The sequence below is a fragment of the Pezoporus wallicus genome, unplaced genomic scaffold (assembly GCF_028554395.1).
Source record: "Pezoporus wallicus isolate ANWC-B61680 ecotype Strahan unplaced genomic scaffold, APGP_CSIRO_Pwel_v1 contig_8839, whole genome shotgun sequence".
NCBI lineage: Eukaryota > Metazoa > Chordata > Aves > Psittaciformes > Psittacidae > Pezoporus > Pezoporus wallicus.
The window spans coordinates 411,019-432,750 of NW_026641258.1; the positions used below are offsets into that span (position 1 = coordinate 411,019).

The 21,732-nt window shown below is 40.6% G+C and overlaps 1 protein-coding gene across 3 annotated transcripts in view; it reads left to right on the plus strand.

Annotated features, from left to right (window-relative positions):
* Positions 1-21,732, plus strand: part of EP300 (E1A binding protein p300) — a 62,023-nt gene that overhangs the window by 13,353 nt on the left and 26,938 nt on the right. For 2 of the 3 annotated variants that reach the window (XM_057422750.1, XM_057422751.1), the window contains 9 exons: positions 2,341-2,999; positions 11,645-11,821; positions 13,932-14,193; positions 14,952-15,065; positions 16,021-16,257; positions 18,273-18,366; positions 18,699-18,833; positions 19,319-19,436; positions 19,864-20,038. In XM_057422750.1, the coding sequence (XP_057278733.1) occupies positions 2,341-2,999; positions 11,645-11,821; positions 13,932-14,193; positions 14,952-15,065; positions 16,021-16,257; positions 18,273-18,366; positions 18,699-18,833; positions 19,319-19,436; positions 19,864-20,038 (1,971 nt within the window). Of the gene's footprint in view, positions 1-2,340; positions 3,000-10,406; positions 10,575-11,644; positions 11,822-13,931; positions 14,194-14,951; positions 15,066-16,020; positions 16,258-18,272; positions 18,367-18,698; positions 18,834-19,318; positions 19,437-19,863; positions 20,039-21,732 lie in introns of those variants that run through there. The other variant, XM_057422753.1, reaches the window with a different exon arrangement.

The following is a 21,732-nucleotide window of genomic DNA, read 5'->3' on the forward strand; positions in this document are numbered from 1 at the left end:
TATCTGTTCAACAGAAGAAGTTCTTTTCCCAAGCTACAGTCACATGCAGAACTGGTCTTTGAGCTGGGTACTCATCTTGCTTCCACAGCTGTTTCCATTTGCAGACAGGTCGCTGTGTGCTGCCATTATGGTTATGTTGTAGGTACAGGGTTTGTGCTGGCTCATGTTCTTCTCAGACACTTGACTTTCAGTTTCACTTTTGTTTGTTCCTCATTAAGGAGATTTTTTTTTTTTTTTCCTGGGTGGCAGAATAACTTATGAATTACTCATCATATTTTGTACTTCTACCTCACTCATCGGCCATTTGTCAGTGTTCTGGATGTAGTACTTCAGCATTTCATTTTTAAAGGCATCCTAACAGGCATCTTGAAAAGCTGTGTTAAACTGTCTTGTATTTTGTCTTTTTGTTTGCTTTCCCCATGTCCCTGATCTCTCCTCTTAATTTGAGGGGAGCTCAAAGATCTCTTCCACTGCAGCTCTTCCCATTTCATCAGTGTTTAATTCTTAAGCTAACCACTGAGTACTGTAAGGTTTTTGGGGGCTGGAGGGGTTGCGATAAGTCTAGTGACACAAACTGTAAATTCATCATTTTAAATGGGGGGCAACTTGCACAAAGCTTTATTCTCTTGGTTCATCCTTCACTTCTGAATTTTTGAAAAATACCAGTCATGCTAAGGATTACCAGTGATACAAATAAAAGCTGAGTCCTTAGTATGTGTTGCAAAGCATAATTTTTAGCACAAGATTTACATTGATGAAGAATGGGCAGACTGATTTGAATAGTTTAAAGCATACTTCTTTAGTGGAAGTTATCATTCTGTCCCTGGTGCTTTGCAGTAGTGAAGAATATATAAATGGAGTTACAAAATGTCCTCTGTTGTGGTTTACCTGTGTTCTTGCCAACCTCCTACTCTGTTTTCAGGGTTCTTAAGTTACTATCTTTTCTGTGATAACAATTACATAGTTGTAGAAACTCTGTTAGTACTGGAGTTTGGTACCGTATCGTGAAACATTTTGAACTGATTTCTAATGCTGCTGAGCTTTTCTGACTTACAGGCTGTTTAACTGTAGTATTTTTCTATTAATATTTGGACCAAGTCATCTTGCCAGCCTCTCTAGAATTCAGTGTAATTGAGATTTTCCTTTAAATGCAGTTGCTGAGGTAATGAATAGTATTTTAGGTCATTGCTGGATCTGAAATTTTTGAAAGTGGAGTGCAATACCTCCTACAGAGCATCCATGAAATGACCTTTTTGGCAGAAGTGGTGCTGAGATGTTCTAATAATTAAGATTGAAATCCCCTCTTCTTTACTAAGTATTCTTCCAAATATTAAGTGTTTAGATGTGTGTAGCAACATCACAGGGTGGCACAGTTTTTAGCCATAACCTTTTTAGGTTATGTTTGTTTTAACTACCATAGATTAAATATACAGCTCAAGGTGCATGCCCCTTCTGAGGACCTAAGAACTTTTTGTTTTCTTGAGCAAATTAATTCTGGTGCTGTCCAATATTCTTGTTTCTAGATATCCCAAATACTAACCTTTCTCCACTTGGTTAGCTTGGGAATTGCTTTGCATGGGCTCCTGAGATATGAATCAGATTCTTTCATCCTGGTGGTTTCTTTTTTTCACAGCTTTGTGGCCAGGAGGGTTATATGACTGTTTTCCAACAGTGTTCTTTGTGGGAAGATACTGACTGTCCAAGTGAAGTTTAGTGGAATTTTGCAATTCTGTGTGGCCCCCCCTGCCCCCCGCCTAAAAAAAGCGCCACCCCCCCCCCCCCCCCCAAAAAAAAAATTCACACGAAGCCAGCCAACCAAAAACCCAAATGCCACAACTAAACCTCTATTAACACTTTTTGGAAAACCATATATTAGTTATCTTGGTTCCAAAAGTGACAGACTTCCTTGAAAGTTAAAAATAAATGACAGTGCTTTCCTATCAACCTTTTTTAATCCTTTATAATAGTTGTCTAATTCCTTTGGCTAATTGTGGGGTTTTAATACAGGCTTTTTTCTCTCTTCTCAGATTTTTCAAGTTGAGAGATGATACTCTGAGCTTTACTCAGATCACTGATCAGTGATCTTTCAACAGAAACTGTTGTAGGAGAGTGAAGCAGAATGGTCTTCTCTAGTTTAAACTCTGTAAAGTTTAGAAATTACTTTTACCATGACAATTTGGATAGCTTTCAGTAATGACTGATCTGGGAATTTTGCTGGAACATAAAAAGTCAAGTTTTGCTAGTTACTTGAAATAGAAAAATAAAAACTAATGAACAAGATTCTTCTGAAAGATGTTGCTGATTGCTCTGACCTCATATAAAATTTGTTTTGCTTTTCAGATTTTGGCTCACTCTTTGATCTGGAACATGACTTGCCAGATGAACTGATCAGCTCCACAGAACTGGTACTCACCAATGGTGGTGACATTAATCAGCTGCAGACCAGCCTTGGCCTGGCACAAGATGCTGCCTCTAAACACAAGCAGCTGTCTGAACTTTTACGGGCTGGTAGCTCCCCAAATCTCAATATGGGGGTAGGTGGCCCTGGCCAAGGCATGGCCAGTCAAACCCAACAAAGCAGTCCTGGAATGGGAATGTTAAACAGCATGGTGAAAAGCCCCATGGCACAGGCTGGGTTGACTTCTCCCAATATGGCGATGGGTGCAAGTGGACCAAACCAGGGTCCTTCAGCCCAATCCACAGCGGGAATGATGCCGACAGTAAACAGTCCAGTTAATCAGCCTGGCATGGGAATGAACACAGGGATGAATGCTGGCATGAATCCTGGGATGTTGGCAGCAGGCAACGGACAGGGAATGATGCAGGGGCAAGTCATGAACGGTTCAATTGGAGCAGGCAGAGGTCGACCTAATATGCCATACCCAAACCCAGGAATGGGTAATCCTGGTAACCTGTTGGCCGAGACACTGCAACAAGGCTCTCCACAAATAGGAGGACAGGCTGCACTGAGGGGGCCACAGCCTGGAGCTATGAACAAGGTAAGACAAGCTAAACTTGACTTTATTACCTTCTTTCTTGTTGTTGACTTTGGAAAGATTTATTCCTGGGAGGTATGGGTTCTATAGAATAGGACTTTTTCTCTTTTAAGAGTCCTGGATCATGTGGTAAATAGTTCATATGCTGCTAAAGTGAAACCTGGAGCAGTGATGAGAGGCAAAAATTGAGTCTTTCACAACAAGTAAGACTATTGCTAGATTAAAAAGTCTGTTGTAGAAATCTTGTGGCAGTATAGTTTATCAGCAACACTGGAAAGTAACATGCTTATATTTTATTCTGTTTTATGTATCATCCACAAATGTACTTTCCCATCTAATGTGATCCTGATATTGAGTGTGATGGGAATCCATCAGGACCTTTTAGGTATGGTGGTGCTCTTCTCTTTGTGACATTTAATGAGAGTTTGTGTTGTCTGAAATCAAGTGAATGTATATGCTGTAGCAGATGCTGAGAGGCACTTTCAGGTTTGAATAGAGTTAGCACACTGTATGGGCTAAGACACATACATTGGCCTTTAAAAAAATAGGTATGTGAGTTAAGGACACCTGAAGACAAATGATGGGTTCTTAAAAGACTGTTAAACCAACTCAGTTCTACTTTTAAACTTTATAAAGGCTTTGTCTATAGGAGAGTAAATTAGAAAGCTGGGGTAAAAAAAATTCTTTTTTTATGCTGGAGAAGGAAATGTCCTTATAGGGTTTAGGCGATGGGGAAGAAGCTGTTGTCATGAGTCACTGAGAAGTGAAGACCTAGTGGCTTAAGTGACTAAGAGATGTCTGCACTGAATTTTTATCATGCACAATTAGGTTTTTTTTTTTTTTAGTGTAGGGAGCCACTTAAGTATGTGTTCTCCAGTTTTCAGTGTTTTGATCAAAAGCCTAGAAAATACTTCAATGTTTCAGTTCACTTTAGGGGTGGGTAATATTTTGCTTCTTGGCTAATGAGGGGGCGGTTTTTTCCAGCATGCTTTGCAATACTTGAATAGATCTATATTGGAGTGCCTGAAGTCCATTTGAAGAACTTGGAATGATAAGTAACATAGTCTTTTAACGTATTTGAAACGTAAATGAAAATTATGCTGTGTATTAATGGTTTTGATACACTTTAATGTAGTAAATTGTCTTGTGAATGCTATTAATTATAAAGTTCTTGAGCTGTTTGCTTAAGCTCAGTGTGCTAATGGTTCTGATAGATATCTATATGTACGTGTCTAGTAATGTGTGACCTGGTCATGTTAGATATTTTTGACTGATAGGAAAGTTGTTGCAAAGCTTCATTGCTACAGTAGCAAATTTGTATGCAGTTTGCTGTGGAAAGAAATATGTAACTATGTAGAAGTATTCTTGTATTGGAATGACATGGTATTTAATTCATTATTCCTTGGCTGTAAAAAAAAAAAAAAGTAAATTTACTTTGATCCTCAGAAAGCTGTATTTAGAGATCAAAAATTGATATATCGGGTGAAATGCAACTTCTTAACCCTTACTTACCAGAGCTCTAGGGTTATGCACTGTAATCTCATTTAGCTAGGAGAATTAATAGAAGAACACAAAATCAATCTTTTGGCTGATGTAGCCCAAAGTTAAATTGTTGTCTTTGCTTACTTAAATTCTGAAATATGTTGTACATCAAAAGTAAGAACACTTTGTGCCTTTGGGAATATTTGGACCAAAACTTCTGGGTTTTAGTTTGCAGTCCCAGACTGGTTAAGATACTTCAGAGTCTTTTAATTGTTGATTACAAAAAGCTGGTGACTTTGAGTGTGATGGGTATAGCCCTTGCACAGGAGTTGAAACTGCCGGATGAGAGAGAACAGTCTGAAATGGAGGCTGAAATTCCAGAATGTCTTCAATTGGTTTGGTTGTTGGCAGGGAGCCTGTGTTTCACTTCATGCACTGGAGTTAGCAAAATCTGACAGCAGTCATGTCTGACTGTTTTCTCTCTCCACCCATCTGCTTTTGTGTTTTCCCACCTACAAATCTTCAAAAAGTAGATGAAAACAGAGGACCCTCAGCAGTTGTTTTTTAAAAGCCTTTTTTTTTTTTAATTGGTAATTTTAGTGCTGTGTTGCTGTTAATGTGGGAGTTTGTGTAATAACTTCTGTAGGTTTCCTTCCTCACTGCAAAATTGTACATTATCCAGGAGCTGTCCTTCAATGGAAGTAAAAAAAAAACAGACCAAACACTTTGGTTGTGTTCAGCTTCATCATGTTACCTTGCCATGTCAGCCCGTTTAGGTGATGGGAGGGGGGGAGGGGAGTGTTGCCTCCGGGAGTTCCATCACAGTAAAATGGAGGTGTATTGTCTGCAATGGTTTGTACTGAGGAATAGCTTAGGTTTCCTGTGCTGTGAACTATTTGGGAGGGAGGGTGTTATACTCCTCTAACAGTAAAGATGAGCTTGTGACAAGTGGTTTGCCAATTTGGAAAGTAAAATTGGTTGCATTTCTGCTTTGTTCCGTTGTTCTGTGGAGTTACTGAAGTGTATTGTTCCTCTCCTCCCAAAACATTGGCTAGCAGTAGTGGCGCACCTGCTTTACGTATTACCCATGTACTTCCAAACATTTCTAGGTGTGTGGCTACTTTTTAGGACTTGAAATCCCAAATGTCAATGTAAATGATTGATTTAGGGTCACCTGGTATGCATAAAATTGTACTGTCAGAATGTGCCATTTACATCCTGTGGCTTAATGCTGTAGCTTTTCATATGCTGGAAGCAGCAAAGCAGCCACGGACGTACAAAGAAGCAATTCTGTCTGCATGCCGTCTCTGTGTCAGTTGCATGAGACTGTTGAGGAACTAATCCAAGCTTGAAACTCAGATGGTCATTTAAAAAGAAAAGATTCATTTGCATTGTTTTTTCTGGTCCAGTTTATGGTCCTCAGTACGGAAGTTGATGCTGATATTGGGGACGGATAATCTTAAAGGAATTGATGTTGCCAGTCAGAGGAGTTGTGGACCTTGCTTTGGTGACAGTACCAGCTTAAAAATGCATGTGAAAGTCTAGCCTGAAAGGAACTGAGAAGTTGGGAAGTGAAAGGAATTGTTGTCAGTTTTACTTTCTTGAATAGCTTTTGGTTTTCTATGTGCTATGTTGAGAGCAAGTTAGGAGGGTGACAGACTTGCCTATTACTCTTAGAATGAAAGCTTGGAATTTGTTTGTAAAGCCTTGATTCTTTCAATGTTTAAGCATTTTGGGGCCTTTTTGTTTCACTAGGTAGCTTTACAACTTTGATTAATTGAAAAGTAAACAGCAAATTCAGGATCTGTATTAGACTGAGAAGAAATTCACATTTCCTGTTTTGAACCATTCTTCATTCGCAATTTTATCTACTTAAGTTTGTTGTTCCAGTAGGTTCAGTTACGTTTTTTTTGTCCAGCCTCTTATTAGGGGAGGAGAGTATTTTGTGTTGTGCATTTCTGTATTAGCAATTCTCTATCACAGAGTAACTAAGCGACGTGGCCTTCAGGTCACTGAGATTTCATCTCCCACTGATTGAAGAAATACTGCCTTACTCAAGTAATGAAATGGATATGAAGGCAGTTCAGATTAGTAAAGAGCATTATTATTACCTCTGGTATGTATTTTACTTGCATGTGAAATTACATGAAATGTTTAGAGTTCCAGTAGTAATTTGTCATTTGGTTTACCGTTGGGGTATATACAGACTTCAGTTGTAATCGATACACTTGGTTTTATTGGTTTAACCTCTATTAAATAGTGTTCAAGGTCAGGTTGGACAGAGCTTTGGGCAATGTGGTCCAGCGTGAGGCATCCCTGCCCATGGCAGGGAGTTGGAGCTGAATGATCTTAAGGTCCATTCCAACCCAAACTATTCTATGATTCTTGAAAGAATCAACATCAATATTATACAAAGACAAATGTAATTCTTCAGAATCTCCATAACTTCCTTTAAGTAAAACAATGAGAAATTTCAGAATAAAGTTCTGTTCAGAGCTGCACAGAGACTGAAGATGATCTCACTCTAAAATTGTAAAATTAGATGATGTTCCATAGTGCTAGGATATTTAAAATCGCACTTTCAGTAGGAGGTCGGTGTTCTTGGTTGCCTGTTAGCTGTTTGATTCAACAGGTGAAGTTAATTGTGTGTTCTGGTCCTTTGCTTTTTCTTCTTTGAACCAAGGTGAAAAAATGGAAAATTGCTCACTTGATCGAAGCGTAAGGGAGGAGTATTTGTTTGTGAGGGAGAACTAGAGCAGTGGAGACATGGATTTGAATTGAAGTTTCTGGGGTGGTCAGGGGAGTTCATTGCACGGATGACAGTGAAATAATGCTAGTGTCTTGCAGTAGGTATCTTAAAACATTATGCAGTCAGGTGCAAAGAAGAGCAATAACAGTCCTTGGAAAGAATGCAGTGGATACCACTAGCAAAATTTTGTTGTTATGCCTAGGTCCAGCAATGCTCTACCAGTCAGTAGAATGGCACTGTGAAGTGATGTACCATAAATTCTTGGTTTTAAAGAGCCATCTGGAATTTACCAGAACTGACTTTCCTGATTCTTAACTTACACTTGTGAACATCTTTGATCTGGAAAGATGCTATCAGTATGGTCTTAAACTAGTGCATGTACTACAGTTACCCTGAGAGACATACATAGTTGATGCTGCAAATGTTGGATTATTTGAAAAAATGTAACTAATACTAATCCTATTTCTTCACTTCTCCATGCTTACATTTATATCTCTGTATATCTTAAAACTGGTCATTGTTCAATACTACTGCTGAAACCTAGTTGTCTTTCAAATCCTAGACTGTAAATGAAGCAATTCTTTTTATAGAGAAACAGTAGAATATATTTAATGTCTGTGTGTAGCTGTAACAGGTACTTCTCCTCAATTTGTACTCAATGGTATTGAAAGTAGAATGGCAATCAGAGTTAGTTACTTGACCTACCAAACTGAAGATGCTTGCGTTTCATGGCACTGGAACAAAACTTCAGAGAATTTCCTCAGCCTTTGTAGCTGCTTTTCTCAGACAGGGGGGAGTGTCTGAACAGCCCTATCTGATGCTGCTTGTGCTTGTGAACTAGGATGTTTCCTGAACTTGTGTCGTGATGCTCTTTACATGATGGGAGGTGCTCCCCTTCCACCTGGTAATGATAGCTTCTGCTTCCATTGGAGGCAGGGAAGTCAAGTTGTTTTCTACTGTATGTAGAAGGTATAACCATTTGAGGTTACCTTTGCCATCTATTAGCCATGCAGTATCATATTTTTGCAGTTTTCCTTCTTTCCTCTTCTTTACTGTGCTGTGGATTTCTGTCTGCTCTTCCTGTGTCAAAGTCTTTTTGTATGTGCTGAAAGTAAGTTGAGGCTCTGAGGAGAAGAAAAACAACAGATGGGATGAATAAGAAGAGAAATGGGCAGAGCAATGGAAGGAGGTGGCCAGGAAGGAGTGTGTAGAAGTTGCAGTGAATGACTTCTAACTATGATTCAGTCATGTGCGTTTTTGCATGATATTGCAGATGAAGCCTTGTACTTGTCTCATGTAATGGTGCTAACAGCACATTTCTTTGGCTGGTTCTTCTGCACTTAATTGTTTATCTACCCCTCACTCCAGTAGATCATGAATGTAATGATGTACTGTGTCAGTCTGTTTGTTTCCTACTGATAAAATTATACAGGGTTATTTTTATCTTGCTTCAGTAGTCATGAGGCCATCCATATCTTCCTGTTTGGTGTTTTCTTTTATCCATATTTCTCAACGTATCACAGGAAATGACATGAATGTGTGCTTCTGCGCCTTGTGCCAGGGTCACAAGGCCACCTTGTGCCAGGTGAAGAACCTCACACATGACCCTTCACTCAGTCTAGAGTTGCGTGCAGGTTGTTGGTGTCAGGTTAGTGGGTCTGTGATAGCAAGACTGGGAGGCATTGCCATCAGGTTCAGCTGTGAATCTGGCAGGTGTCTATTTCACCTGGACCAAGAATGGCTGCTGATTTATTCCAAGAGACCTGGAGACATTTGGGTTTTAGCGTCCTTCTTAGATGTTGCTTGAGTCTGTGGCTTTCAGAGCCAGTTTGGCACGTTTGCCCTCCAACCTGGTCTATGCTTCTCTGGTGTTTGCCTCTCCTGTAGACTGAGACAGAGAACTGAGGGTTACTTCTGTCAGGATCAGCTGAGCTGGGCATGCAGTCTTCTGCTGCTAGGTCCCTGGGGTACAGCAGGGTGGAGGAAGCCCCCTTGGTGGGGTGGATGATGGTTGTCAGCCCTTGGGAGAGTGGAGCCCTGTGTTTCTGCAATGGAGACAGCCTTGTTTGAAGGATTGGTTTTATACCCCAAACAGTTCCAATGGCTCATGCTTAAGAAAATACCAGAACTTTTTGCTGGGCCAACTTGATTAGTACATTTGAAAAAGCCAGCTGCTTCACATAGAGCTTCTATCCAGCTGTGTGGCAGATACAAAAGTTGATTGACATGGTTAAACCTCATCCCTGAAATTCATTAGAAGAAGTCTGTTATGAGTGACATGGTAAAGGTGCTTTTTTTTTTTTTTTTTAAGTCTGGGTTTAGGGTTCTCCCCCTATAGCCAGGACAGAGCTAGCTCTTCAGGCCACAGTTATTCTGAATCCTTTTTTATCAATGTGTGAAGTCCCCACAGTTATCTGAGTTGGGCATCTTAATTTCTCACCGTGACACTAGGGTGTGAAAATGTGCCTTGAGCCTTCAAGTCTGAATTATTTGGTTAGGGTTTTTTTTCGAGGCTGATAGCAGTGTAAGTTGTAGACGTTATGAGAACAGTGTTAGTGATGGCCAACATAGTCCTTGCTTTAGGGTACTCTCAGGTGTCAGCTAACTTTGGGAGCTGTGATTGCTAATGAACTTGAAAACTTTGCTTAGAAATTTCTGGGTTTGGGGATGTACCTGCTTTCAAAACCCTTTCTGGAGCCAAAGGGATCCAGGCTGTCTTACAGGGAAACAGACCTTGTCTTAAGGAAATGATTCCCATGGTTAGTCCTTAATTAAATCTGACCAACTGCTGGTCAATTTGCGGCAGCAGTGACGATGGGGAAGAGTCCTGAAAGTGTTTGCTGACTCCTTACATTTTTCTTCCTTTCCCTTCTGCTCTGCTTGCAAATAAGGTCCTATTCGCTTTCTGAGGGAGAAGCAGGAAGGGTTTGACTCTTACCTGTCCTTTTTTTTGGCAGCAGCTGCCTCATTGGTCACCCTGTGTGTATTCGTTGCAGTTGAGACACAGCAGGGGTAGTGCCAAAGGAAACAGAGAAAAGGAAGGTTTTTTTGGTTCTGCCTAATCACTGCAGTATCTTCCGTGTGTGGAGATTCTTTGCTTTGCTTTTTAATGAATTGCTGTTCTGTGATTATTGTTATTCCTTGTTTGTGGAAGAGAGGCACTGTCCTCAAGGGAATTCAGTTGTACATATCGGATGTCTAAAGTGGCAGGCTCTTTAGTGAATTTTGTGTTTCTTTTCCTGTAGCTTGGATTTGATTCTGCTTTACTTTGTAAATGCAAATTGAAGGCAACTTTTATAGTGGATTGGCAGATGTTACAACCTGAAAAAGTGTTTGACTAATCACAGGTAATTGCTGGACATGTATGTTACTTCTCTGTAATAAGGAGAAGAAAGAAGGTGTTTCTACTAGGGGAGGATGCTTTGAGAATAAATGTAGGAATGATTGTAAACAAACCTACCATAGGAGCTTGTATAGTTTTTGAATGCAGAAAAATGCCCAGACTTGAACCATGAAGTATCAAAGGAGACTGAACATTGTCTAGTCAAATGCTAATGTGAATTGAAACAGTGCAGTTCTTTAAAGTATGTTTGTGCCTTTATTATTATGAGTTATGGCTCTTTTAGGATCCTATGTGAGTAATGGTGAGAACTTGGTAATCTTAACAAAGATCTCCATGTTTCATGATCCTCTATGGCTAGTTGTTTTGGTCCTAGAAGGCCTGTTGAATATACATGTAGTTTGTATGATATAGAAATCTTACATCCTCTATGGATAAATGGTTCAGCAGATTTGTTTTATTTGTCTACGAACATCTCCTTTTGACCCCAGTACTGCTCACTGCAAATGGGTTACTGTGACTGTGTGGTTTTATCTATGCCTATGGTATATTCTTAAATAGAGAAAGATTGTATACAGACATGCATTGTTACAGCTGTCTGGAGAGGAGCTGTGGGAGTGCTGACAGCTGGGTGGGATAGTTTTTTTGGGATAAACCTTGCCGATATGAATGAAGGTGATATTTGTCTTCATGTGGAGGTGCTGGGAGCAGAGAAATTCTCTCAGACTTGTGAGGTACATAGCCCATGGAACAAATTAGTGGTTGGGAAAGCTGAAATGAGAAATCTGTTGCACCAAATCTTTATAAAAAGAAATAATCAGGCCAATTTGACCAGTCTGACCTTAAAGTTTGGTAAGTTGACTTCACTGTGTTTACAGGAGCTGTCTGGTTGAGAAGTTGATGTTGTGTGATGGGTTAAATACATGCACATGGAGGAGCAGGGAAGTATGTGGATCAGTATTGCATTGCAGCTGGTTCATAGCTGTGATCCCTCTTGCTTCTCTGAAGTATTCATTTGCCTTCCACATTGTGAATTTAAGCTGTCTTACTTGAGCATTTTACCATTTTAATTCCTAGATGGGAATGATGAGCAATCCCAGTCCTTATGGCCAGACATATAGTCAGAATACTGGGCAGCAGCTTGGAGCCAGTGGACTTGGGCCTCAGATGCAGAATAAAGCTGCACTGCAGAATAGCTTACCACAGTTTCCAATGGACAAGAAGCCAGTTCCTGGGGCAGGAATGCCTAACATGGTAAGTAGAATGAAAAATGTCTCCAGAAAATGTTGTAGTAGACTTAAAATGGAGCGATATACTCTGCTCTTGCCATGTTATGAGTTTTTGCAGCTGTCATACCCAGTGTGAATGCATGCTCTGAATCCATCCATAATACGTTTGCTTAACTCTTAAAAAGGCTGATCTGAAGGAGAAAGCTGAGTTGTACTTTCTCTTTTGGAGAAATTTTTTGCCCTTCAAACCTCATTAGCAGAGAAAATTAAATGAAGTTCCTTGACTGAAGTGAGATTTGCCACCTGTTTGGGCACCTCTGCTCTCCTTTCCTATCCCTTCTCTTGAAGTTGCTCTATTGGGCCCCTTCTCAGTGTAGCTTTGTTTTGAGGCTTGTTTTGCTGTTTGTACTCACTGATTTTTTGGAGAGAGAAGTATCCCTTCTCAAACAGAAATGATAGTGCTTAGAAGCCCCAGTTGTGTGTTCATTTCTGTTCTGAATTACATGAATACAAACAGTCCTGATGCTGCATGTTCCTTGGCAGTTGTTGGTGTAGTAGCCCTGTGCCTCCCCTTTTCCCCTCACACTGCATTGAAGCAGGGCTTAAGGAATGGAAAAGAAGTGGGAAAAGTGGACTGCAAATAGTGGATGGTGCAAGCTTAAAAATGACGGGCCTGAACATTAGATTCCCTAGCTTGAGCTTAATGCTCATGGCTGATTGTTTGTCTCATTTTAGAAGTTGGTTAGGGGTATACATGCAACATGTCCTGCCTTTTTATCCCCTACATACATGTGTTTTTTTTTTAATTTGGAAAACAAATTCAGATTTCTAAATACAGCTTATGTTTCTTCTTGCTTCAAATTCCACGCCTGCCCTCTCTTCCCCCAGTCCCCTCCTCTGGGAGGGTTAATCTCTTGACTTTTCAGTGTTGCTGAAAAAACATTTCCAGGTAACTTGTACCTTGGAATTAAAGAGCTCAATCCTATGAGTTTTTGTTTTGTTTTGTTTTTTTTTAATTTGAGCATGAAACACTGGAAGTCTCCAAACCAGTTGGTTATATGAACTGATAAAGCAGCAGCCAAAATTTGCTGTTTAGAACCCCAGCTGAACCTAGGATTGAGAAGTTGCTGCTATCTGTTATCGTTTAGAATGACAGGCTGCAAACAAGGCAGGTAGGGTTATATGAGAACATGCAGAAACCCTGAGGGAACTTGAGTAATTGGTAAAGTCTCCTTGTAAACAGAAAGGTTAATACTAGTATTGAAATGCTGTAGGAGAACTGGGCTTTACAAATGCAAGTACTTGAGCTCTAAAAATCTGGATATCTCCAGAAACATCCTCTAAAACCCTCTGTGAAGAGTCTGTTGAAAACTGAAAGATGTTGAACTGAAGTGATGCAGGCAACACAGAGTCCCCTCTGTCCTTTGCAAAGTACTCCTCAAATGTCTCCTGGAAGAAACACAAAGAAGTCTGAAGAAGTAAACAGAAGTAGTACTAGATGTTGCCATACTTGACGTTAGTTCTGTGGCATGTATATTATCCTGAAGTTGTGCTTTATCTCTAGCAGAGACTAGGAGATACTTGTTTTGAATGCCTACATGCAAGTTTTCTGATGGAAAAAGGTTCCCAGAACTTCCCCTTCATTCTCCTTTTCTAGGAACAGTTAAATTGAGGCACCTTATACTGAAATAAAGGGAAACTCTATTCACTCTAAAAGGTGCCTTCTTCCCTTAATGCAGGAATTGTGGATGCAACTTTCTAGCCTCCAAAATGAGGAGGAGATTTGAGGTCTAAGTGCTATTAATATTTTCTGGTTGGTCTAGCACTGCAAATTAACCCGTCAGCACATGCAAAGTTCTGCTACTCTTTGATAAGGCAAGAGCTGGGACTAGGATGGTGATATGGGGAGGAAATTATGACTGGTGAGAGAATTGCCAGGACTGTTGCTAAGGGGTGTATTTAATGAGTCATCCACAGCTACAGATAGGTGGGCTATTCCCTTAATTGCAGAATGTGGTAGTTGTTTCTCTGCTTCAATTCTTATTTTGCTTTTGCTCCTGTTTATTTGTAATTGCTAAATGAATTATTTTCAAAAATAGATTTTTTTCTGGGAACTTCCTTTCCGTCTCCTCCAGGGCCAGCAGCAGGCTCCTCAAGTTCAGCAAGCTGGGATGGGACCAGCAGCTTCTCAAGGAATGGGTTCTGGAGCACCAACAGCAGATCCAGAAAAACGGAAACTTATTCAGCAGCAACTGGTTCTCCTCCTGCATGCTCACAAGTGTCAGCGGCGCGAACAGGCCAACGGGGAAGTGCGACAGTGCAACCTCCCTCACTGCCGAACCATGAAGAATGTCCTGAACCATATGACACACTGTCAGGCTGGCAAATCTTGCCAGGGTAAGTGAAGGAGTAGTTATATAGTTGCAGTCATCATTTGCAGAATGAGAAGGGCATCTTCCCAAAGGACATGGAAAACTAGCGGGTAGCTTGGGAAGTACAATTTCTTTTAAGCTATCTCTCCCCTTAAGAATGGAAATCATGAACAACTTCTGAACCTCAGAAGGCTCAGGCAAGTTAGAGACAAGAGCACTCATCTCTAGATTAGGCTTAGAGAGATGAGTAAAGATCTTTTGCTTAACTCTGTACCTCACTGCAATACCTTTTGGATGCTGCGTTCTGATAAGGGTAGGCACAAAGCAGCAATCTGCAAATAGTAGTCTACTTGTTTCTCTTAAGTGGAAGAGACAAATTTCAAGCAGTAGCTAGCAGGAATTAAGCTGCTACTGGCACTGATGAACTCTTAGTCTAGCTTAGCAGCTGAGGAAAAATGTATGATGCCTTTTTGATAGCCTAGGCTTATTTGGGTTGTGCCTATTGGCATCTCAATTGCTTGGTACAGTCTGCCTGATGTATATGGTGGTGTACTTTGAGCCATAGGCTGGGGTATGTGACATAGGTCTTTGAAGTAAGCTGTAGTTGAGCCAATAGTACTTAAAGAAATCTAGCTACATTTTCAGAGTTATTTCAAGTAATACTGTACTGACCTGTGTTAATGTAGATGTGTTTGCTGAAAGGAGTAGTTGCTCCCTACCTAGTTTGTCTGTGCCATGTGAAGATCCTGGTAGTAAAGCTTTTCATTCCTCTCCCTTTTTCAGTGGCACATTGTGCATCTTCCCGACAAATCATCTCACACTGGAAGAATTGCACACGACATGACTGTCCTGTATGTTTGCCTCTCAAAAATGCTGGGGACAAAAGAAATCAACAATGTAAGTCTACAGGGGAATTCCATGTATTGGATAAACCATAAAATGTATATTGGGAATTAAACTTTCTTGCACCCAGGTGGTAGTGGTGATGCTGTTGGTATCTAGGAACATGTAATATGATTTTCTTCTTGCTTTTAGAGTTACAAAATATTTTTCTGTCTGATAGCTAGTGTCTGTGGAAGTTCTATAGCTTTATTGGATTTTCCTAGCAGGAGAGTGTAAGGGGTGAACAAGTCAAGATCTTTCAACCGCATGATTGGCTTTTCACTACCATCTCTTCCAGCTGGCCAGATTCTGGAGACAGATAGGCATGCATATACACACTGTTGTGTCATTTCAGCCCTGATGATGCTTGGTTCTGTCTTCATCCTTTGTTTGTATCAGATGTCTCTTCCCCCTTCTCCTTGTCTCTTTTTTGGTCTTCCTGCTAGAATCTTTGGCATGACTTCTGTCATTGTGTTACCTATATGGTGGTTTAGTTTGGAGGGGGTTTTTTTGGTTGGTTTTGTTGTTCATTTTCTCCTTCCTTCATGTTACTTTGGGCTCTTCTCATGACTAACACGAGCTATTTCTTGTTTTAAGAAAATTAAAAAAAAAAAAACAACAACCAAACATCATAGTGACTGGTGAAGAGCTGTATATACCCTTCTGCCTTTAGCCCCTGTGTCTTGGTGTGCTTCTATTTTCAGTTTGAAGCAAACAGAGGTATCCTAAATACTTCAGTGGGATTTTCTCTCAGCAGCTCAAAGGGAAAATAGCATGTTGTTGTAATGGCTGGTTGGGTCAAAACTTGTCTCCCTGTTTCATGCCAAGTTTCCAGATCCGGCCTCTGCACGTAGTTAGGAGATGGTTTAGTTATCTAGTGTACTTCTTAGGGTCTCTTCCTGTTTCTGTGGATGTCTTTGGGCTACCTCCTGCTGTCCTTACTCACTTGATACTGGTACATTTCTTCCAGCGCTGCTGGGTGGAGCTGCAGTAGGACTTGCAAATACTGGCTCTGTGGGTGTGGGGCAGCAGACAACACCCAGCATAAACACTACCAGTCAGATAGATCCCAGCTCCATTGAGAGAGCCTATGCAGCCCTTGGACTGACCTATCAAGGGAACCAGATGCAGACACAGCCCCAGGCTCAAGTGAAGAATCAGCAACAAGGACAGACACCCCAGGGTCTGCGCCCTATGAATCCTATGAGTAAGTTTATCTGTGTTAAAATACAAACTACCTGCAACTTTCCTGTACTATTATCTAATGCAGATTTTTTTAACCTACTAGGTTAATACTGCTAGTTGATTTGCAAAAAACATGGCTTGCAGTATTTTAGATTTGGTCTAGCAAGCTGCACAGTGGAACAGGAACATTAGAGGGACCAGATATCTTCTCTTGGAGAAGATGTTCTCTGGGAAAAGTATTTTCTTTGGAAAGATGATTAGAGGTTGGGTGTTTATGAACAAGTTTTCTAAAGCATTTTATTTAATGTTGCTTTGTAGCTTTATAATTGTACTGTAATGCAAGTTTAGGGCTTTTTAAGAATTTTTAATTGGAAATGCATGTGTTGGAATGCCTGTATTCAAGTGTACTTCCTTGTCACTCAGACTGCAGCATTTTACAGCTGTATTTCAGATAAGTAATGTTTGTTTTAAAAATAAAAAGTAGTAAATAACACTTTCTCTGAATCCTGTCATGTGGATGTACGTAACTGTAAATTGCATGGGTAGCTTACTGCAAAATGTCATCCCTTTTCTGAAGAAAATGGTTCTTGCATGGAGCTTTAAAATATTTTATTTATAGACTCAGAGTTTGGCCTCTGCATTCTCACTAGGTGCTCCTTGTAGTACTGATAGGAAAATCCAATGAGATGGGGTTGAACAGCTCCTGGAGAGTGGGGAACTGAATCTTAATGTAGAAAGGACAAGCATGGAGAGTGTAGACTTTTGACTGTTGTTTCATTATTAGGAGAGGATGGCTAAGGAGGGAATTGCAACAGGTAAGAGGAATTACCAGATTCATGTTGTCATGGCCTACATGACAACAGGGCTGGTTTAGGAGAAACAGCAGGATTTGGTGAGGACTGCAATGTGAAAAGAGGCAGTCCTAAGTAGATCAAACAAATGGTTGGGTTTGGCAGTTTGAAATGGGAGAGTTAAGGCAAAGGTTGACAGTTGCCTTCTACATCAGCTTGCTGTCAAATGGCAAAACGAATTTGGGAAGGAGAAGAAAATGACTAAGGGAAGGGAGGCTGGAGGCAGCTTTATGAAAAGGCTGTTAAGCACTTGGTTGTGATACCAGAGGCTTGTATTAGGCTTGATATACTTTATTTCAGTGGATTTCTCTTGTATACAGTGTCAAATTTTGCTTGAAATATAGATTCGGGGGGGGGGGGGGGTTCAGGTGTCCTAAATATGTGTGAAGCTTGGTAATGGCGTTCAGGCTACTCTTGACATCGCAAAATGATCTATTCGGGAGCTCCAGGCAGAAATATGCGTAATTTTTCCCCATTTTTTAAGTCTTAACTGTAGTGTGTGAAGAAAATAGGCAATTTTTTATGGTGACTGAGATCTGCTCTGATTCAGAAAAAAACGGATTTTGATACGTAACAAATTACTAGAGGTTTTCCTGCAAAGGATTGTCAGGTTTTCCTTCCTAGTACAGGCATTGATGTTGGTTATAGGATCCTGGATTACAGAATGGGTGAGAGTGGACCTTGTCAGATGTAGGTGGTAGCTGATGTTTTAAGTTTTTAAAGCCTTTGTGAATATACATCCTAAACCTCTGAATGACAAAAAAAAAAAAAAACTGCTTCTAAACAAAAAAACTGAAGTGGTTGGTACTGCTGCATCTTCAGTAGAGGTGTCACAGGAAAGGACTCTGGTACATAACGTTTGCAGCAAATTGAAATTGCTTGCTTGTTGAGAAGTACAGTAAGATAGTGGAATTAGGTGATCTTTAAGGTCCCATTCAACCCCAACCATTCTATGTGCAGAACAGTAGTGTGATGTCATGCTTCGCTTGGAGGTCACCAGTGTTGTGTCTCAGACTTACCTTAAGTTTGTAGCAGGAAGAGAGTAAAGAGAGCAATGGATAATTAAATTCACTTCAGAGAAGTCAAAGTACTTGCCAGTGTAGACCCTTGTTATTGCTGAGCAATTACTGATTTTGTACAGTAAATGGGATATTAATTTAAGAATACTTATTCTTCTGTTTTCTAGGTTCAAATCCAATGGGAGTGAATGGAGGAGTTGGGGTTCAAGCTCCTAATCTGCTGCCTGACTCAATGTTACATTCAACCATGAATTCTCAAAAGTAAGTTGAATTATTCTTTGTACCCCAGCGATTTTGGTTTGATCTCGTAGCACTTGTTGCGTAAGCAGTGGGGTAAATGCCACTGATGGCTATCTCTCCCTTTGGATTCCGTAGCTTTTGTCAGAGTTTTCCAAATCCTTGGGTAGTACAGCATGTACTCGTTCATGGTGTTGTTTTGGTGTCTGTGCAGCTATTTCTGCAGAGTTTGTCCATTGATTAGGGAATGGCTGAACTAGCACTTTGTCTTAACATTATTCTAAAAGAGGCTATGACTGTAAGATGACTAAGCTTGGACTAGACTTCTGCCCTCAATTCTTGCTCTGTTTTTGAAGCCCCATGATGAGTGAAAGCGCCAATGTTGCCAGTTTGGGAGCCATGCCAACAGCTCAACCATCCAATACCGGAATTCGAAAGCAGTGGCATGAAGACATTACTCAGGATCTCCGAAACCACCTTGTTCATAAACTGTGAGTAGTTAACATCAAAACAATCTCCTGTTAAGTGAGTTGCCGCCTCTGAGGTGTACATGTGCAGCAGGAGGAAGCCTGGCTTCCAAAACTACAGGGCCAGGGACTTGCGTCTTGTCTGGGTGCATGAGGAGGGTGTTGTGGTTTAGTTTTAAATGGGGGATTTAGGGTTGCTCAAAGAATCACCATCAGAGGTGTTAGCAAAAACTAGGGCCCCAGGGAACGGGTTTTGTCAGGGTACCTGAAAAGGGAAAGCAGAAGCCTGAAAGATGGAGTGCATCTGCTGGTTTGGGGCTGTTGTATTGGAAGTGTCCCACTGCATGCTCATGCCATCAACACGGTGGTAGAGTCCCCTGGGAGCAGTAGCAATGCCGTAGTCTGTCAGAATATTTGCTTGCTGCTGTGTGTTCAGATCACTGGAGTTAGTTCTGGGTCCCTGTCTGGACTTATGTTCTGTTATCTTTTGTATGCTTTTTTTCTTTCAGGGTTCAAGCCATATTTCCTACTCCCGATCCTGCAGCACTGAAGGATCGGCGTATGGAGAATCTGGTGGCATATGCTCGGAAAGTGGAAGGTGATATGTATGAATCGGCAAACAGCAGGGTGAGATGCCATCTTCTGTCATCCAGTCGTGTGTGTCTCCCCAAGCCCATAGTCACTGGGGAGGAAGAGGAGTGAAAGCCCAGATGAGACTCACAGTCTGAGGAAGTGCCAGGAGTGGGGGTGGTGCCTGTCAGGGTCTGCTCTGCCTGAGACTTCTCTGGGTCCCTTGAAGGCAGCGTGAAGCTCTTCACTGTGATTCTCCCAGAGACGTGTTGGACACAAGAAATGTCTTGTGTTGGTTTAATGGTTGCCAGCAGTGCCCCCTTTTTTTTGCCCTCCTGTCTGCCTGGCAGCCCCTGCAAAAGGAGAGCTGTGCCCACCCAAGCCAAAATGTGTGTGTGCGGTTGTTTTGCAAGCTTGAATTGCTGTGACTTGTTGCCTTTACTTAATGTATCATCTCCATCCTGACTCGTTTCCTCCCCAACAGGCAGAGTACTATCACTTGCTAGCAGAGAAGATCTATAAGATACAAAAAGAGCTGGAGGAGAAACGAAGAACCAGGCTGCAGAAGCAGAACATGATCCCGAATGCTCCAGGCATGCCACAGGCTCCCATGAATCAAGGGCCAAACATGGGACAGCCCCAGCCTGGGATGTCTGCAAGTAAGAGCAGTTGGGACTCCTGGTGCAGGGGAATCCTGTAGTGTCATTTTAGTAAGCTAGTGATCATTATGCCCTTGTTTCACAGGTACCTGGCTTTCTCAGAATTAAACAGAAATTTTCCCTCTTTGTTCTGAAGTATTTGCAAGCTCTTTGCTTATGTGTTAGTGACCATAGATTATGTAAAAGCATTTAGTCTTCTGAACAAATGAAATAATTGTAAACCTTTACACTTACTTTGAGGGTGGAGGGAGTGGAGATTAAGTTGCATCCTTAAGACTGTAGAGCTTCAGTCTCATTAGATTCACTCCTAGAATGAATTGATTTAAAGATAACTTCAGTTACTGTAAGATATGTGTTTTCATAATACTTAGTTTAGTTTTAAAATTATCACTACTATTACTGTTGTTGCTAAGGGAGTATGATGATTGACGTGCTTAGGTATTTATGCCTTTCACTGTTTAGAAGTTTAGATAGTGCTTGTTCTATGACACATTTGGGGTTTTTTTGACGAGTGGTCTTTCAAGCATGCAGTGAAAACCAGATTTTGCTTCTTTCCCCTGTGCAGCTGTCTTGTATTTCACAGTAGTTCTGTTACTTGACTTGACCTTCCTAATGTTAAACAGCTTGGTTTTGTTTTGTTTGGGTTTTGTTGTTTTTTTTTCTCCTCTGCTAACCATGTATTTGTGTATTAGAATAAAATTGTAGAGGAGTTAATGGTCAAAACTATCACGCTGCTAAAGAGTGGAATGTCTCCTTAACAATAGGAAGGACAAGGTGCTCTAGGCTGTCAAGTATCTAGAATATATTTACTTGGGTACCATAAAAACAGGTAACACAAATTATTGCAGGTGATATTTTTTAGTTAGAAAGTAGAGGTATCTGCTGATGTTGTAATCTTGTATTTCCAATGAAGTCCTGTAAAGAATTGAAATACAGGATTTTAAAGTGTGTATTTCTAAATAAAATTATATTCCATACCCTGATTTAACTGTAGAAGAGAGTTAGTATTTTTTAATTATTTGAGCCATGATCTGTTTTAAGATGACTCTTCTTCTCCACCCCAATAGAATAGTTAGAGTTGGAAAAGACCTTAAGATCACCTAGTTCCAACCTCCCTGCTCTGGCCACTGTGAAGTAGTCTTTCCTTAAAAATAAGTGCAGCAGTTCTGCAAACCTACTTTGTAGAGATCTCGTCCCTCCAATGACTCCTTCTCTTAAGAGGTTCCTTCTCAGAAGAAAAGGATTTTTCTCCTTGATTCTTTGTCTTGCATGTTCTTAGATACTTTACAGTTAAGAATGGAATTCTTAAAGACAGCTCATGGAAACAGATACACAGCTGTCAATGACACTCTAAAAACTTGTCAAAGGAGATTGGGTCAAAATGTGATTTAGTCAATTGAGACAAAAACCTCCCTGTTTTTTTATAACACTGCAGTGGCTTTAGGCATATGATGCAAGAATATTCCTCTGAGTTCTTCTGCTTAAATTTGAATGTACCTTGGTAAGTCCAGCTCTGGGTCTTTTTATGCTTGAAGTCAGAACAGGGTTCACCAAGGTGCATACCAAGATCCAAGAAAGATTCTTAAAGGTGATCTTCACTTGCTGTATAACTTCTGTAGAAAGTTGATCCTCAGCAGCAGATGTGATGCATTTGGTTACTTACCATATACTCAGTAGTTCTCAGACTTCAGAGC